Genomic DNA, 19931 nt, shown 5'->3' on the forward strand with positions numbered 1-19931 from the left:
TGGCCTCCCAAAGTGCTAGGATTACAAGTGTGAGGCACAGCGCCGGGCCTTTGTTTGTTTGTTGTATGGATAAAATTAACTTATTGGGACAATGGCATTGTAGTAGAGAAAGAGTTTAATCGATGTAGGGCTAGTCAAGTGGGAAGATGGGGGCTTATTATTTAAATGTGTGTCTCTGAAAGTTTGGAAGGCAGCGTTTTTTAAGGGTAGGTTGGCGGGCAGGGGGCTAGGGAGAGGGAAATGTTGATTGGTTGGATGAGGGATGAAATTATAGGAAGTTGAAGCTGGCTTTTTTGTACTGAGGCAGTTTCGGGGTGGGGGTTACAGGACTGGTTGAATTAGTTTTTTATTATGAGTCACAGGTCTGGGTAGAAGCGTCAGAATGTAAAAGTTCAAAAAATATTTGAAAGGGCAATTTTAGGTTCTGACAGTAGTGATGTTATCTACAGGAGTCACTGGGGAGGTTACAAGTTCTGTAACCTCTGGCTATATTTCTCTGGAGTCATAATTTTATAAAGGTGGTTTTGGTCTCTGAGTCAAGAGGGCGTTAGTTTCAGGAAAGGACTGTTAACTGTTTTTGTCTTAAACTATTAACTCAATTTTTAGTTTGGTCTACGTCCAGGCATGAATGAAGACAGTTAGCTTGTGAGGTTAGAAGTAAGATGGAGTCAGTTAATATCAGATTTTTTTTACTGTTATAATATTTTTATGTCAGATTTTTTACTGTCATAATTTTTATAAAAGCTGTTTTAATCTCCAAGCTCCACTCCAGCTGTGACCTTCTCAGGATTGAAATATTCTCACTTACACCAGAGCTGAGGTTATCTATGGCTGTGTTGCAGATTTGCAATAGAAACCTGAGTGCTCATATTAAATATGGGTTATTGGGCCAGGCTGGGTGGCTCATGCCTGTGATTGCAGCATTTTGGGAGGTTGAGGCAGGAGGACTGCTTGAATCCAGGAGTTCAAGAGCAGCCTGGGCAACATAGTGAGACCACATCTCTACAAAAAAATAAAATTAGCCAGGCGTGATGGCATGCACCTGTGGTCCGGGTTACTTGGGAGGCTGAGGTGGAAGGATCACTTCAGCCCAGGAGGTTGAAGCTGCAGTGAGCTGTGATTGTGCCACCGCACTCCAGCTTGGATTACAGAGTGAGACTCTGTCTCGAAACAAAACAAAACAAAAAGTATTTCTATATACACACATACGGGTTACGAGAGCCAGCTCCTACTGGCTCCTGAGAGCTCAGGAACTTTGCAGTCATGGTGGGGGTATTTGCACAGTGGAAACTGACTAATGTTACAAACTGAGGTTGGTTGCTTTGTTTTTCCTAAAGAGCTGGTTTGCTACTATATCCTGACTATTGTACGAATACAAAATGCCCTTTTTTTCCTTCTCACCCCAATTTAGGGTGATCAGCCATCTCAATTTGCCTGAAACTGCCCAGTGTTAGCACTGCAAGTTCCACATCCCAGGAAACCTCTCAGACATAGGCAAACTGGGATGACTGGTCACCCTACAGTCTTTTCCCATGAAGTGAAGGGAGCCAACCTTTGTTGAGAGCCTGAGATCTCTGCTAGATAAACCATGTAATACAGCAACCCTGCAAAGGAAACTTGCTATGCTCACTGTCTCCCTGAGGAGACAGACTCAGGGAGACCTTATTCAAAGCCTGTGCTTGTTAATGCATTGGACAGTATCTGCTGAATGTCTTCCATGTGTTAGTTCCTGCACGGAGTGCTGGGGATGCTGTGGTGGGCAAGGAAGACCTGTCCCTGCCCCCGAGTGCGTGTATATAACAGCAGAGACCGGTATCTAAATACAGTTACTTAAATACAAAATGTGATACATATTTTGAGGGAAGAATAAAAGAGTTTATGAACTGATAACAGGGAAACCTGGTCTGGTCTGATAATCAGAGAAGGCTTCCTTGAGGAAGTGATGTTTGAGCTGAGATCTGCAGGATGAATAGGGATAAACTGGGTGACAGGGGAGGCCACACAGGCAGGCAGAAGGGACAGCAAATGCAAAGGCTTGGAGGTGAGACCTGAGCATGCTGTGTTCCAGAAAAGGCTGGAGCACAGACTCAGAGGGAGAGTGGGGTGGATGAGGCTGGAGGGATTGGCAAAGCCCAGATCATGAGGGTTTTGTGGGTCACAGTGAGGAGCTTGGACTTCATCCTTCTTATAGACTCCGGGCTATCCCTTCAGACACTCCTTAGGACACATTCCCCGAGCTGCCAGGAGTGTTAGCAGCTGACAGATCCTAGCTGGGTATTTCTCTCCAACAAAGGGAGCTGTCTCATTCACATCCAATGACTGTAATGACCTGGCCCCCTTGCTTTGATTTTGGGCGACTCTGAAGGGCTATCCCAGCTTAAATGCCCCTGGGATCAGTTGACGATTCTGTTGCAGATGTTCAGCTTCTCACCCTGCCAAATCCTGCTTCCTTCCTTACACGTGCTCTTCCTGAGAGCGCTCTCTGCGAAATCACCCACACATCATCTCAGCTTCAGAATCTGTTCCCTAGGGATACTGACCTGAGACAATTCTCAAGGCACTGGGAAGTTACTGCAGGGTTTTCAGAGGGGGAGTAACCTGCTGAGATTTGCATCTTACGAAGAAGATGAGTGGCAGCAGCAAAGGGTCAACTGAAGTGGGGGGCAGGGAGGATACTACTGTCATCATCAAGGGAGAAAAGGACGTGGCTTGGACTAGACAGATAGGGTGGAGACCAAGAGAGGTAGAAAAATTAAGGAATAGCGCAGTGCGTCATCATGAGAAAGTCATTTAAATTCTTAGTTTCAGTTTTTCCAATTATAACATCGAAATGATGATGCCTGTATCTGTTACAATACTTTCTTACCTATTTATTTTAACCATATATTAAGCAAAATTAAGGAGATATTCAGAGTCAGATCTATCTGTTTCTAAAGGGCGTGTAATTTCCATTATTCTTTGCTACCTCCAAAGATGTCTTAGCCCTGACTTACTTTCTCTGGGATGCTGGGTCCATAGTCTTTATCAAGGTGGGTTAGAGCCAAGCTGGGATGAGTCCCTTATACTCAGGAGCATCTGTGTGGTGTCTGTGGCACGGGCATGCGTGCTGACCGCAGTGAGCATTTCTGGTTCACCTGGTCTGATCTTGGTATGCTTGGAGAAGAGCCTCTAACCCCTGGACTCTCTGATGCTCACTCTATATCTGCCACGCGCCGTCTTAAACACTGTCTGAAATTTGTTGATGATACTTCTATGGGCCACCCAAATATCTTGTGCCAACATCTGGTACTGTGTGAGAGGACTTGGAGAAGGATCAGGGGTGGCTGGTAGACAAAACAGGCAAGATAAAGATAAGAGAGCTGCCATGGGAAGTAAGAAGTGATAAATGTCTTGGGCAATGAGAATTTGGAGGAAGGAAGGTGATTACCTGAAGGAGGTGGTTTGAAACTGGGCTATGAAGGATTTGGGAAGACAAGGCTGGGAAAGTGACTTGGAACCAGGTCATGAAGGGACTGGACTATCAGGTAAGGACTTCCATAGGCAATGGGGACTCCTAGAAAGGAGCTAGTCCTCGTTCCTTTCTCTCCATCTCTGCTCAGTTCTCCAATGTGTTAGTCTGCTTTCTGTTACTTATAACAGAATACCTGAAACTGTGTAGTTTATAAGAAACAAAATGTATTTCCTAGAGTTCTGGAGGCTAGGCAGTCCAAAGTCAAGGGGGCATATCAGGAGAGGCCATTCTTACTGGTGGGGACTCTCTGCAGAGTCCCAAGGTGGCACAGGGTGTCATGTGATGAGGGGACCAAGTGTGCTAGCTCAGATCTCTCTTCCTCTTCTTATAAAGCCACCAGCCCCACTCCCATAACCAATTAAACCATGAATCCATGAGTGGATTAATCACCTCATAAAGGCCCCACCTCTCAATACTGCCACATTGAGGATTAAGTTTCAATATAAGTTTTTTTGGGGGGACAAACATTCAAGCCATAGCACCCAGAACTGATCTTCCAACCTCAGATAGTTCCCTAGAAATAGGAAGGTGTCACTGGCCAGATGGGGTGGTGTTCTCAGTGTCCATTCTATATTTGGAGGCAGAATCCTGGTCTGGCCCATATGTTTCTTTGATATCTCAAACTGGATTCTGGATCTCTCAGCTCTTCCTTGGTGTCTTAGTCAATTTTGTGTTGCTATACAAGAATACCTGAGGGCTGGGTGTGGTGGCTTATGCCTGTAATCCCAGCACTTTGGGAGGCCAAGACGGGTGGATCACGAGGTCAGGAGTTCGAGACCAGCCTGGCCAATATAGCAAAACCCCGTCTCTACTAAAACTACAAAAAATTAGCTGGGCATGGTGGCAGGAACCTGTAGTCTCAGCTACTTGGGAGGCTGAGGCAGGAGAATTGCTTGAACCCAGGAGGCGGTGGTTGCAGTGAGCCAAGATCACGCTACTGCATGCCAGCCTGGGCAACAAAGCAAGACTCCATCTCAGAAAAAAAAAAAAAAAAAGAATACCCAAGGCCAGGTAATTTATAAAGAAAAATGTTTATTTGGCTAACGATTCTGGTGGCTGGAAAGTTCAAGGTGGAGCATCTACCTCTGATGAGGGCCTCAGGCTGCTTCCACTCATGGCAGAAGGTGCAGGGGAGCCAGTGTGTGCAGAGATCACATGGCAAGAGTGGAAGCAAGAGTGAGAGTGAAAAGGTGCCAGGCTGTTTGTAACAACCAGCTCTTGTGGGAATTAATAGAGTAGGAACTCACTCACCCCCAAGGGAAGGCATTAATCTATTCACGAGGGATCTGCCCCCATGACCCAAACACTTCCCATTAGTCCCCACCTCCAACACTGAGGATAACATTTCAACATGAAGTTTGGAGGGGACAAACATCTGAACCATAGCACTTACATTTCTGAAATGGTCATGCTTTCTTTAGAGCTGAGATTTGGGTGAGAATTTTGGAGCCTTTAACCTGTCAGGGAAGTTCTCATATTCTTAGAAGTGAAAACACTAGTCAGGACACTTGGCTGTAACTGCCAACAACTGCCACATTGTGTCATCATGAGCAAGTCATTAAAATTCTTAGTTTTGGCTTTTCCAACTGTAAAATCAAAATGATGTTACCTGTATCCATTAAGATGCTCTTTTGTTTGCAGGTCACAGAAAACCCTAACTCCAAATGACTTAACCTAGCACTTCCTAATGGAAGTATAATATGAACTACAAATGTAATTTAAAATTTTTTAATAGTCATATTTTAAAAGGTGAAATTAACTTTAATATGTTTTATTTAACTCATTGTCCACAATAATATCTTTTTTGTGTGTAACCAATATACAATCATTAATGAGACATTTTCCATTCTTTTGGTATGAAGTTTTAAAAATTTAGTGTTCAATGACCACAGGTGGCTAGTGGCTACCATATTGGACAGCACACACTTAAACAGTGAGGATATTTATTATTTCATATAATCAAAAATCCAGAGGTAGAGGAGCCCCAGGATTGGTTAATTTGGAGGCTCAACAGCATCAACAAAGATCCAGCTTCCTGCCAGCTTTTTGCTCTGTCATCCGCAGAGTATCAGCTTTGTTTTCAGCTAGCTCTCCTCATGGTCCCAAAGTGGCTGCCACAGCTCTGGGATCACCTCCAGATGCATTGACATCCAGCAGAAGAAGAGGCTGTGTTTCTCTGCATGTATCTTTTTATGAGAACAAAAAACTCTTTTCTGCCTCCCCTCCCAGCTGATTTTCCCTCAGTCTCAGTGCTAGATTTCACCACATACTCATGTATAATCCAGTCATTGGCAAGGAAAATCTGAGTCTGGCTTAGAGCAATCACAATTTACCCCTAGAGTTGGAGATAGGCTTACCCTTCTCTAAATCTCATGGAGGAGAACTAGACACTGGAACAAAACTGAGGTCCTATCAGCAAAGAAATAGAGAATTGCCATTGCCCAAAGTGGGTTCTGTGGAACACAAATCCTGGCAGACGCTCTGTGAACAGGATCTTCTGATTAAATAACATCTGCTTGGAGAGCCACAGTCGTCATGAGCACATTAAGGCTTCTGATAAATCCCATGGGAAGGAGACCTTTCATCTTATTTCACTTCGATTTTCTCAGACTTTCTGAACTTCAGAACTGTTCTTTATTCCCCCATGATAAAACACATTAACGCAAGTTTTGAGAAATACAGTTTTGGAGAACCTGCCTTAATGGATTATTAGTTTATAGAGCAGGGAAACTCTTCTACAGGATACATGCTCATACGTTGGCCTCTTTTGGATACAGCTGAATGACCTGTACCAAACACACCAGGAAAATTCCTGTAGACCAGGCAAAGATAGAGTACCCAGTGGCTCAGCCCGCAATCATCATTTCCCTGTAAAAGAATGAAAAGTACAGTTTCCTCCTTGCTCAACTCATCCAAACCTTGGATTCACACCCTGTGAAAAAGTCTCACATAAAAGCACATACTGAGGCCTTTGGCATATGGTGATTTGCTTATTTTCTCCCTCTCTTCTCCTCTCCTCTCCTCTTTTTTGAGACAGAGTTTTGCTCTTGTTGCCCAGGCTGGAGTGCAATGGCACGATCTCAGCTCACCACAACCTCCGCCTCCTGGGTTCAAGCAATTCTCCTGCCTCAGGCTCCCGAGTAGCTGGGATTGCAGGCATGTGCCACCATGTCTGGCTAATTTTGTACTTTTTTTTAGTAGAGATGGGGTTTCTCCATGTTGGCCAGGCTGGTCCTGAACTCCCGACCTCAGGTGATCTGCCCGCCTTTGCCTCTCAAAGTACTGGGATTACAGACATGAGCCACCAAGCTGGCCAATTTGCCTGTTTTCTTTATCATAGTCTTCATGGTCTTTCTGGTGTCTTCCTGAAATAGACAGATCTATTTGCCAAAGCAAATGTATTCAGACTGATGTTAAAACCACAGTAGAAGCCCTCTTATCAGATGTCATCAATACCAGTTATAAATTGGTTAATTGAATAAGTCAGTAAAAGCAGAGCAACCCAAAAATAGCCCATATGTCTTATATTTTTTATTTTAATTTAAATCACATATATGTATAACATATAGTAATTCAATCTTTACTTTTCATTCACTAGTCTTCTGATGACAAAGTCTTTAATGAATGGAGTTTCTCATTGTCTTTCTTGCACGCCCATAACGTGTAATCTACAAAAACTAGTTTCTTTCAGTTTCTTTAACGAGGAGTGAGAAGTTAAAAACGCTGGCAACCTGAGTGTAGAAAATGTCTAGGTTTTTATAATTTCATTCCCAGTCTTAGATAGGTATTTCATTTATACAGAATTTGAGGATAATTTTTTAGGAACTCTCTTTTATGAACATCTAAAAGTATCTGGCTTTTAAGCAACCCTCTTCATTTTTTGGTACATTCATATCCCATTGGTTTACATGAGAAACATCCATAAATCACATCATTTCAAAAATGAACACAACTGGAGTAAACAAGTTTGGGAATAATCTTAAACATCAAACTTCACATCTGGGTGCAGAAGCAATGGAGACTTCTGAGAGCATGGTCTACTAGCTGGGAGCATCTGTGTGCTAAGGGCAATGGTTAGCAGGGTTTTTTATTTTTATTATTTTGTTTTTGTTTTGTTTTTTTTTTTGAGAAAGAGTGTCACTGTGTCTCCCAGGCTGGAGTGCAGTGGTGCCATCTCGGCTCACTGCAACCTCTGCCTCCTGGGTTCAAGCGATTCTCCTGCCTCAGCCTCCCGAGTAGCTGGGATTACAGGTGTGCGCCACCATCCCTAGCTAATTTTTGTATTGCTAATAGGGGCAGAGTTTCGCTATGTTAGCCAGGCTGGTCTCGAACTCCTGGCCTCAAGTGATCCACCTGCCTCAGCCTCCCAAAGTGCTGGGATTACAGCCGCGGGCCACCGTGCCCAGATAAGGTAGCAGGTTTGACAGAAGCAATGGAGCATGATGGTTGATGGGAGGTCAGTGGGGAGAGTTTACAGCTCCCAACCCAGCCTGCACATTAGAATCATCTGGGTTACTTTAAAAAATATCCAATATCCAGAGCAATTAAGTCATAATCTCTCTCCAGGAAAGGGGATCTTGTACTGTAGATATGGCTGCCAGAAACTATACTGTAGTATGTGTTTAGGAGCATGGAGGTGAATGAACAGATCCCAACATTTTCTGACTCCTAAGGTCAGAAACTCTGAGGCCTTCTCCATGAGTCAGGGGTGTGCCCCAACCAGCAAAATCTGAGTATTCCAGAGCACAAACATGCTTTCTTACAAACAACTGGACCTGGGCAGAAAATTGGAGCTGGTCTCATTTTCTTCTTGAGCTCTCTCTGTCTTCTGTGGCTCCTTTTCATCTTTCAGTTAATCCTTTCTGGGCAAAGACTCTGATCTGTCAAAAATCTAGGGTTTATTGAACACTTACTATAAACTAGGCACTGAGCTAGCTGCCTCACACATAGTTCATTTAATCTTCAACCCACCCTCCCCACTCCCTGCCACTCAAGACCTGGGGCATCACCTCTCATCTGGACTACTGCCGTGGCTGCATTTATTTCTGTGATTGGTTAATGAAATTTAGTCTATCCCTGGCACAAGACTCTAAGCCCCTTGCTGGCAGGGATCATGTCCACTTAGTTCACGACTGTATCGCTGCACCTAGCTAAAAGAATGCATGGTCTTCATCTAGCTTGTCAAATGCAAAGGGTTGTATGAACAACCAGATGAAGTAGGTATCATAATTTCCATTTTACAGAAGGACAAACTGAGGCTCTGCAGGCTTAAATAGTTTATGCATGTCTTAGAACTATTCAACGTCAGAGTTTAGATTTAAATCCCTGTTATTCCACACTCACCAGAAAAGCAACTGCAAGAAGGCTGTATTTAGGTTTTATTAATTTCAGGAGTTCTGTGCGGGGGACAGGACCTTATTTTTGCCATGGTTATGGCCTTCACCAGGATTTTACGTGTACACTAATAACTCCTAGGGCTTGAACTGCTGAATCTGGACCTGAACACCCTTGGCAGCCACTGCTGTCCACTACTGAGCACCTACTGCATACCGAGTCATGAGGGAAAAGAGATGGGTTTCCTGCCCCTCAAAAGACATAAGACTGTCATTCAGGAAAAGAGTCGAAAAATCACTGGATGCTTACCAAGGATTTCCCTGGGCCTGGGAACTGTGCTAGACGGCAGGATCTTAGCAAGAATAAGGTAGACAAAGCTTCCTCCCTCTTGGAAGTCAAAGACAAGCAGGGAAGGCTTATGGTGAACAAATGGCACCTGTGAAAAGTGCTAAGAAAAATGGATGACATGATAACGTGTGGCTGTTTCTGGCAGCACTCAGGGAACGGGACTCAAGAAATCTTCCTGGATGAAGTCACGTTTAAGCCAAAGCTTGAGCTGTCAATAGAAGTTGGCCAGGGGAAGAAGGAAGAGAAGAGCACGCAAAAAAATGAGGAAAGCTTGTGCAAAGGCCCCAAGGTGGGAAGGCAAGTGTGAGTGGTGAGCAGTCCAAGATGAGGCAGGGGAGGTGGCAGGGGCAGCCCCTGCCAGGTTTTGTAGGCAGTTGGGGATCTTGATCCTTTCCTTTGGGGCAGTGGGAAGCCCTGCAGGGTTTACAAAGCTCAGTGAGGAGGCAGCTCAAAGGGTATTGGAGGAGCCCCTCCTTCTGCAGACGGCCCCTCTCAGCCAGGTGGCCATGGACAAGGGCCTCCCTCTCTCCCTTTGCAGATGCATTGTTCCTGTCCCCAGGGAGAACTGCCCTGTCTTGGAGAGATTTGGACCGGGGGTGGCCTCAGGAGTCGGTTTTTCCCCTTCCCAGGGCCCTGTCACTCCCAGCCTCCCCTGGGTGTCTGTGCCTCTTGCCATTCGCTTGTAAGTTTCCTAATATAGCCTGACTGTTTCCTTCCCAAATGGTGGCCAAGAGCTGCTCTCCTGTTGCAATCTCAGTTTTTCTTGGGCTTAAAGGGACCACGTCAGCCCATCTCATGCCAAACTGAAGCTAAAGGTAGGTTGGTTGATTTAATTTCATAAAGTTGTCCAACCCAGAGATTAGATTTCTTCTCTCTTTCTCCCAGTTTACAAAAAAATAAATAAATTTAAAATTTTTTTTTTATTTTTTTTTTTTTTTTTTATTTTTTTTTTTTTTTTTTTTTTTTTTTTTTTTTTTTTTTTTTTTTTTTTTTTTTTTTTTTTTTTTTTTTTTTTTTTTTTTTTTTTTTATTTTTTTTTTTTTTTTTTTTTGTTTTTTTTTTTTTTTTTTTTGTTTATTTTTTTTTTTTTTTTTGTTTTTTTTTTTTTTTTTTTTTTTTTTTTTTTTTTTTTTTTTTTTTTTTTTTTTTTAAATAAAAAAATTTTTTTTTTTTTTTTTTTTTTTTTTATTTTTTTTTTTTTTTTTTTTTTTTTTTTTTTTTTTTTTTTTTTTTTTTTTTTTTTTTTTTTTTTTTTTTTTTTTTTTTTTTTTTTTTGTTTTTTTTTTTTTTTAAAATATACATGAAGTGTATACAGTTCCCCCATCCCCCCCCCCCCCCTCACCCACCCCCCACCCCCACCCCCCCCCAACAAAAAAAACCAAAAAAAACTAAAAATTAATTGTTATATACCCACGACATGTTTGGGCTTCCCCAATCCCCCACTCACCCAAATACATCACACTCCCTCCACCCCTCACCCCAACCCACGGTCACACCCCGAACTAACACTAACCCCCAACCGCAGTGTGGAGGGTGTCTATGAATGAATCTTTGTAGTACGTTTTCTACCCATCTTCTCTGCTCTCTGCCTGTTCACTTTCCCCTTTCATTTTTTTTTCTTATTTCTTCTGAGAAGTAGAGGAGCATAGCCAGACATGGATGTGAGTTTGGCTCTGGCATATTTATTAGCTGTGTCATCTTGGATGAGTCCTTTGTCCTTGATAGGCCTTAGTTTTTTCTCATCTGTAAAACAGGAACCATAAAATACCTCCCCAGAGCTGTTATTTCCACAGAGCTGTTTGCAGATGGACAAAACAGAAAGAAGAGAATAAACAGTTGTGGAATGCCTGCTGTTCATTTACTCATTCATTCATCCAACACATATTTACTGAGTACCTATTTGGCACAGTTCAAGGCACTGAGGATACCACCGTGAATAAAAAAAAAAATAATCCTTGCCTTTAAGGAGCTCGCATGCCAGTGAGGGGGATGGTCAATAACACGAGAAGAAGCAAAATGTATGTTGCATTAGATATGTCTAGGAAAAATAAAGCAAGGAAGGGAGATAGAAGACCTTGGGCAGGGGTTGAATCTTAAATAGGGTGGTCACGGGTGGCTTTGCTGAGACGATGACATTTGAGTAAAGGCTTGAAGATGGCAAGAGGGTGAACCATGTATGTATCTGGAGGAAGGGCATTACAGGTAGAGGGAACAGCAATACCAAGGTCCTGAGGTGGCTCCATGGCTCCTGTGTGGCAGCAAAGCAGCCTTTGTGGCAAGAGTGGAGGGAGGGAAAGGGGAGGATGCGGGGAGAGGAGCACAGAGGAGTGACGGGGATGAAGTCAGGTAAGACCTGTGGGTCACTAAGGACTTCAGCTTTTCTTCTGAGTGAGAAGGGAAAGTGCAGTGTCGTGATCTGACTTAATACATGTGAACAAAATCCCTCTGATTGCTGTTAGGGATGGATAGAGGGGCAAGGGTGGAATCAGCAGACCAGTGTGGCAGTGACTATGAAAATCCAGGTGAGAGAGAACGGTGGCACAGACCACCATCTAGTCGAAGTGGAGGTGGTGAGAAGCGGCTGGATTCTGGATTCATTTGGAAAGTACAGCTGACACCTTTCCTGACAGATATTTGCAGAATGCTATGCTGGGTTTGTTTGTGTGTTTGTTTTTCTGAAAAACTTCTTTACAATTTATTTATTTACATTACAAACTCAACTTTATCAAGGTGTAATTTCCATAGGATAAAATGCATTTGAAATGTACGGGTGTGACAGATGTACACACTAGTGTAAACCATCAGCACAATCAAAATGCAGAACATTTGGCCAGGCGCAGTAGCTCACTCCTGCAATCCCAACACTTTGGGAGCCCGAGGTGGGTGGATCACCTGAGGTGAGGAGTTCGAGACCAGCCTAGCCAACATGGTGAAACCCCATCTCTACTAAAAATACAAAAATTAGCTGGGGGTGGTGGCGCATGCCTGTAATCCCAGCTACTCGGGAGGCTGAGGCAGGAGAATCACTTGAACCCAGGAGGCGGAGGTTGCAGTGAGCCGAGATCATACCCATTGCACTCCAGCCTGGGTGACAAGAGCAAAACTCCATCCCCCAACCTCCCTCCCCCACCAAAAAAGAAAAAAAGAGGCAGAATATTTCCATCAACTCAGAAAGTTTCCCTGTGCCCTTCTGCATTCGATTCCTTCCACACTCAGTCCCTGGCAACCGATCCATTTTCTGGCACTATAGGTTTGTTTTTTTTGAGACTTTCATGTAACTGGAATCACACAGCTTTCATCTCTAGCTTTGTTCATTTAGCATGTTTTGGAGACACATTCATGCGCTGTATGTAACAGTAGCCTGCTCTCTCTTCCTGCTGACTAGCACTTCACTGTGTTAGTTTATCCTTGTACCAGCTGATTGATACTTGAGTTGTTTCCAGTTTTTGTTGTCTCATTTTTAATCCTCAAAAGACCCCTGGAAAGTGGATATTACTTTTCCATTTTCCAGATAAAAAAACTGAGAATCAAGGCCGGGCGCGGTGGCTCATGCCTGTAATCCCAGCACATTGGCAGGCCGAGGCGGGCATATCACGAGGTCAGGAGATCGAGACCATCCTGGCTAACACGGTGAAACCCCGTCTCTACTAAAAATACAAAAAATTAGCTGGGCGTGGTGGCGGGCGCCCGTAGTCCCAGCTACTCTGGAGGCTGAGGCAGGAGAATGGCATGAACCTGAGCTTGGCTGAGCTTGCAGTGAACCGAGATGGCGCCACTGCACTCAAGCCTGGGTGACAGAGCGAGACTCCGTCTCAAAAAATAAAAATAAAAACAAAAACAAAACAAAACAAAACTGAGAATCAAAAGAAGGAACTTGCCTAAGGTTCCCCAGCTTAGATGATATTCAAAGCCAGGTTGATTCCACATTCCATTCTGTCCTCAGCCTCCATCCAATGGGATCATATGTGAATGAGCTTGGGAAATGCGACTATTGGTTTCCCATTTATCCAACTTCCCATTTTTCATCTGCTATACCACATTCTTATATTTCTGTTCATTGCACCTGCCACACAATCCCATTTCCCACTTCCTTAGCTTAAGTTGGACCTTAGTTCAAATCCCAGTTCTGCTCCTTTCTCACTGTGTGACGTTGGGCAAGTCACATAACTTCTCTGAACATCAATCTACCTATGAAATAGAGGTCATATTTGCCTCTTCCTCTATGAGATCATGCACAATGCTTTCTTCTCCATTTCTGTCTCTCTCCATTGCTCTTTAGCCCTTTTAGTGCTGATATTCCATGATCCTTGGTTTTCTGAGGCTGGTCATTGAAGGGAACAGAGCCCAGGTGTCTCTCCCTCCTGGCTGTTCTTTCTTGCTGTCCAGAGGGGCTGGAAGGACTAGGGACCTTCTCCAACAGAATAAACTGGAATTGATGGTGGTGAAGCCCAAGGATCAGTTGTTCTCTTTTTAAAGTTTCATTGGTGCTTCTAATGCACACCAGGATTAAGAGCCATGGGCTCGCAGCATACACTGTGGCATCAGACCGACTTAGGCTTGGATCCCATTTCCTTGGTCAAATTGCTTAACCTCTCATATCACCAGCATCCTCCTGGAAATGAGCATTATCATGGAACCCACCTCACAGGACTGTCGAGAGGTTTAGTGAGCATTGTACATGATCCTTAATGGGGGTTCTGGATCCTTAATGGGGGCTCTTCATGCAGAAGGGGCAGGGTGGGGTAGAAGTGGGATCTTGAGCTCAGTGTGTGTGCTGGGAGGGACCAGGCAGTGTGGAAGCATCTAGATGTGCCCTCCTTCGCCTCCAGAGTCACAGTGCAACAATTCCTAGAAGCTCAGCATCTCAGAGTTAGGTCCCGCCTTGGAGAGCTCTTCACCCAACACATCATTGACAGGCAGACAATGGAGGCGTTAAGAAAAGGAATTGCCAAGGTCACCCAATGAGATGGAATTTTTGAACAGGTTTAGTCAGTCAGCCATTTTGCAGATATTAACGGAGTACCTGTGTGTACCAGGCACTGTTCCAGGTTCTGGAATCCATCCAAGAACAAAATAGAAAAGATCCCTGCCCTCATGGAGCTTCCATTTTAGCAGAGGGAGAAAAGCAATTAATGTAATAAGTAAGTCATATAGTATGTTAGAAGGTGATATGTGCTACAGGAAAAATAAGGAAAAGTAGATAAGTGAGCAGGGTGGTGGGGTGCAGGCAGATTGCAATTTTGGAAGAAATGTTGTGGGTTCATAATAGATGTATATATGAAATATTTATGGGATATATGAGATGTTTTGATAAAGGCACACAATGTGAAATAAGCAGATTGCAATTTTAAACAGGGTGGTATTTTCGTCAGGGTTCTCTAGACAGACAGATCTAATAGGAGATACATATGTGTATGAAAGTTTATTTTATTTATTTATTTATTTTTCAAGATGGAGTCTCGCTCTGTTGCCCAGGCTGGAGTGCAGTGGCGCCATCTCGGCTCACTGCAAGCTCTATCTCCCGAGTTCACACCATTCTCCTGCCTCAGCCTCCAGAGTAGCTGGGACTACAGGCACCTGCCACCAAGCCTGTCTAATTTTTTGTATTTTTAGTAGAGACGGGGTTTCACCATGTTAGCCAGGATGGTCTCGATCTCCTGACCTCATGATCCACCCATCTCGGCCTCCCAAAGTGCTGGGATTACAGGCGTGAGCCACCGCACCCAGCCAGAAAGTTTATTAAGGATTAGTAACTCACACAATCGCAAGGTCCCACAATGGGCTATCCACAAGCTGAAGAGCAAGGAAGCCAGTCCAAGCCCCAAAGCAGAAGAACTTGGAGTCCGATGTTCAAGGGCAGGAAGCATCCAGCATGGGAGGAAGATGTAGGCTGGGAGGCTAAGCCAGTCTAGCCTTTTCACATTTTTCTGCCTGCTTTATATTTGCTGGCAGCTGGTTAGAAGGTGCCCACCCAGATTAAGGGTGGGTCCACCTTCCCCAGCCCACTGACTCAAATGTTAATCTCCTTTGGCAACACCCTCACAGATACACCCAGGATCAATACTTTGCATCCTTCAATCCAATCAAGTTGACACTCAGTATTAGCCATCACTGGAGGTCAAAGTAGGTCTCATTGAGCAAAGACTTGAAGGATATCTGGAGGAAAAGAGTTTCAGGAAGAGGGAAGAGCAGTGCAACAGCAGGTCTGCTGGGGTGAGTTTAGGAGTGCCTTCCTTCGTTGTCTACTCAGCCGTCTTGCTCTGGACATTTATTAGGAGGAAGACCTATTGGTTTTTGTTAACCAGGGAGAACGTATCAGCTTGTGTTTAAAACAAAGAAGCTTCAGAATTTCTGCCTTCGGTGCAGTGAACGTTATGTATCAGGTTCTGTTCTACATGCTAGAGGTACAAAGATGAAGGCAGAGAACTGCCTTTCAGCAGCACTCCTGTGGGAGAGGAAGACCATAACTGTGGCCCAGGTGTGTGGGGGGTGAGTGAGGGGAGATGTGAGCTGGAGGTGGCTGTGTACTATCTAAGGGAACACAAATTTCCAAGGTGACATCTGGAGCTACCGAGGGGAGGGGAAGGGATTGGGGATATATGGGGTCAGCGGGACATAAATGGCAGTTTAAAAACACTAGATGATGCAATCATCTAGAGAGAATAGGAGAAGGTTTTGGATGAGCCCTGGGAGAACCACATGTCAGGATGGGGGTGAAGGATGAAGTTATTTTGGCAGCTGTGTATCAGCCTGTCATACAACTCGGGTGACCTCACACGTGAGCACAACTTTGTAGAATCGCAGTATCACACATTATATCTTTGCTTTCAGAGTTTTTTGGAGAAATTAACTCGTTTAAACCTCAAAAAAACCCTGTGAGGTAAGAGGCAGTTATTACCTCTGGCAGATAAGGAAGCTAAGGTACAGGGAGGTTAAGTCAGTTGCCCAAGGTCACATAGCTAGTAAGGGCAGGGGCAGGATATGGACCCAGGGAGCCTGGCTCTGTAGTCTGTGCTCTGAACCGCTACTCTCTGCTGCCTCTCCACGCACGTAAGACTCGCATGGCTACTTACATAAAGCATCTCATTCCAGGAGCTCACGGACTTGTGTACATGCAGGGCCTAAGTTGCCGACACCTTGTATACACCACTAGCCTTCCTCCAGACGGTCTCATATGGTCTCAGTGTCTCAGTTTCACTGATGCCCATCACCTCACACACTCAACCTGGAGTGCTACGTATTACTTTGTTCTTTCGCATTCTGATAGCCTTGCACACTCAGAACCTCATACACATCCATAATGTCACCTCCATGAGATCTCAGGCACTCACCCCACTGTGTACACACTGCCCTGCAACACATGATATGTGTGTGTGTGTGTGTGTGTGTGTGTGTGTGTGTGTGTGTGTGTGTGTGTGTGTGAGACAAGGTCTCGGTCTGTAGCCCAGGTTGGAGTGCAGTGGCACAATCATGGCTCACTGCAGCCTCAACCTCCAGGGCTCAGGTGATCCTCCCACCTCAGCCTCTCTAGTAACTGGGACCACAGGTGCATGCCACCACACCTGGCTAATGTTTTTGTAGAGAGAGGTTTCACCATGTTGCCCAGGTTGGTCTTGAACTCCTGAGCTCAAGCAATCCACCCGCCTCTGTCTCCCAAAGTGCTGAGATTACAGGCATGAGCCACCTTCCCCCGCCTCATGATCTTATATAATCACAAGACACCGATATGCATACCCACAAGTGTCTTGTACACACGATCTTGCACAAATACACACACAAACCCATGCTCTCCAACATTCACACTACTATGTCAACTCACTGGCTTATCCGTTCACGACTTGTGACCCTGCCGTGTTCCCACCAACATAAATATTCCCACCATCGTGCAAGCTTCTCCTGGCTCACCCACTCGTGTTATTGCACACTCTAGCAGACTCAAACACTCATAGCACTGTGCACTCTGACCCTCAGACGGCCGTGCGCCTCTTTCTCGGTCCCACCCCGCCTTGCCCACTCCTGCCCTTGCCCTCCCAGGCCACCGTGCACATGCGGGGATCCGTCGTTCTGCCTACTGACGCGCCCTCTCCTCGCCCGCAGGGACGTACCAAGGCCAGTTCACCAATGGCATGCGCCACGGCTACGGAGTGCGCCAGAGCGTGCCCTACGGGATGGCCGTGGTGGTGCGCTCGCCGCTGCGCACGTCGCTGTCGTCCCTGCGCAGCGAGCACAGCAACGGCACGGTGGCCCCGGACTCGCCAGCCTCGCCGGCCTCCGACGGCCCCGCGCTGCCCTCGCCCGCCATCCCGCGCGGCGGCTTCGCGCTCAGCCTCCTGGCCAATCCCGAGGCGGCTGCGCGGACGCCCAAGGGCGGCGGCCTCTTCCAGCGGGGCGCGCTACTGGGCAAGCTGCGGCGCGCAGAGTCGCGCACGTCCCTGGGCAGCCAGCGCAGCCGTGTCAGCTTCCTTAAGAGCGACCTCAGCTCGGGCGCCAGCGACGCCGCGTCTACCGCCAGCCTGGGAGAGGCCGCCGAGGGCGCCGACGAGGCCACACCCTTCGAGGCCGACATCGACGCCACCACCACCGAAACCTACATGGGCGAGTGGAAGAACGACAAGCGCTCGGGCTTTGGCGTGAGCGAACGCTCCAGCGGCCTCCGCTACGAGGGCGAGTGGCTAGACAACCTGCGCCACGGCTATGGCTGCACCACGCTGCCCGACGGCCACCGCGAGGAGGGCAAGTACCGCCACAACGTGCTGGTCAAGGGCACCAAGCGCCGCATGCTGCAGCTCAAGAGCAACAAGGTCCGCCAGAAAGTGGAGCACAGTGTGGAGGGCGCCCAGCGCGCCGCTGCCATCGCGCGCCAGAAGGCCGAGATTGCCGCCTCCAGGTAGGACAGCGGTGGGGGTGGGGAGGGGTCGCCTCCCGTCGGGGAAGGGGGTCTTGGGGCAGGGCAACCTAGAAGGCCCTGTCTCCAAGCCTGATTCTGCTTCTTTTACCCCCATCACCTTCAGGGAGTTAATTGGAGGCGCTTCGGGAGCTGATGGCTCCTGTTCACTCACCCATCCATCCATCCATCCATCCATCCATCACTCAACTACACCCAGCCCCTCCGCTGACTTAACCCTACCACTCACCCAACCTTTCTAATATCCACCCGAACAACGATCTCTCCAGTTATCCACTCCATTCCCCTACCCATTCTACTTCCTGTTTACCCAGCCAGTCATCCAGTCATCCATCTATCCATACAACCTCGCAGTCAACCACCTAGACATCCACCCAATTCCTTCATTGACTAACTTCTCTAACACTCACTGAACAACCCCTCCACCCACACAACCACCTCCAGTCCCCCGTCACACCTGAACATCCACCTGGACAACAGCCTAACGTCTACCTAAACAACCACCCATTCACTCAAAAATTTACTCATCTATTCCATCCAACCTACTCAATTTTTCATCCTTTTACCTACTCAACCAGCTAATCACCATCCATCCATTAACTCAGCCACCCATCCAACTACCCAGATGCCCATTCAAACATATAGATACACTTTCAATCCACACACCTGTCTCCTCACCCACCAATCACCTGCATTCACTCAGCTGCTTCCAGCTCCCTGGCCACCCATCTTAACACCCAGCCACTCATCCATTCACTCAAGTACTTCCATTTATCCACCCAGCGACACTTTTGTCCATTAGAACAACCTCCACTCCTGCCCATCCACCCGGTCATCCAACCATCCAGCCAGCCACCTCTATCACTTAACCAAACTTCTATTCATTCACCTCCCCCCACCTATCCATCTGCCCATGCATCCATCCACCCTCCCATCTACTAAACACCCACCCTATCATCTACATTCAAACCCCTTTAAGTCTTCTCATTGTACTTCAGATAAAGTTCTAATGTTGTCTCCAAACATTTATGGCACCTACTAGGTACAAGACAATTTTAAGTGGTTCACAAATACTGACTCACTCAGTCCCTTTAACAACTTATGATAGGTACTATGTTTATTTCTGTTTTGCAGATGAGCTAAGTGAAGCTCAGAGAGATAAGGTGACTTGTCCAAAATTACCCAGTTAGTGAGTGGCCTTTTATAATCAGGTTCCCACCCTCCTACCCAGCCTTATTTCTTATCATTCTTTCCCTGAGCCTGGATATTTCTCCCCTCTATGCTAGTTCTTCCTTCTTTAGTTCCTCTTGTCACAGAGATTTTGTTCATACTGGTTCTTTTGCCACCCACTTAACCTCTACTCCTCCTTCAGAGCTCAGGTCAAGCCCGACTCCCTTAGAGAGCTGATGAGGTCCATCGCCAGCCGCCGTTCTGTCCTTAGAGTGCATCACAGATGCAGCTTTACATGACTTACATGATTTGTTTTTAACCCACCGCTTAAATAGGATTCTGTATGTGCCAGTCACTCTTCTGAGGTCTTTACCTATATTAACTCATTTAATCTTACAAGGTCCTGGAGAGGTAGATACTATTCTTATTCTCATTTTACAAATCTGGAGTGAGCTGCAGGGACAGCAGCAGTGTGGTCTGGCAGGAGGGTGGTAAAAGGCACTCACCTGTCCTGGGACTGTAGCAGTCCTCCTGGGGATGTAAATGGCCTGGGCCAGAGACTGGGCACATGGTCTTCAGAGTTAAGCAGGCCTAGGGCCAAATCCTGGCCCTGCCATTTTTTAGCTCATTGACCTGGGCAGATCAGTGGCCTTTCTGAGTGTC

At 46.0% G+C, this 19931-nt stretch overlaps 2 protein-coding genes across 2 annotated transcripts in view; one reads left to right on the top strand and one right to left on the bottom strand.

Moving 5' to 3' along the window:
- The window catches only part of GDAP1L1 (ganglioside induced differentiation associated protein 1 like 1), a 112551-nt gene extending 100239 nt beyond the window's left edge, over positions 1-12312 (bottom strand). The window contains exon 1 of the mRNA XM_050806538.1: positions 12303-12312. The gene's annotated coding sequence lies outside the window, so the exon portion shown is untranslated. The remainder of the gene's footprint in view (positions 1-12302) is intronic.
- Positions 1-19931, top strand: part of JPH2 (junctophilin 2) — an 80844-nt gene that overhangs the window by 13759 nt on the left and 47154 nt on the right. The window contains exon 2 of the mRNA XM_050806467.1: positions 17291-18080. Coding sequence (XP_050662424.1) covers positions 17291-18080 — 790 coding nt within the window. The remainder of the gene's footprint in view (positions 1-17290; positions 18081-19931) is intronic.

Source organism: Macaca thibetana, chromosome 10, assembly GCF_024542745.1.
Source record: "Macaca thibetana thibetana isolate TM-01 chromosome 10, ASM2454274v1, whole genome shotgun sequence".
Taxonomy (NCBI): Eukaryota; Metazoa; Chordata; class Mammalia; order Primates; family Cercopithecidae; genus Macaca; species Macaca thibetana.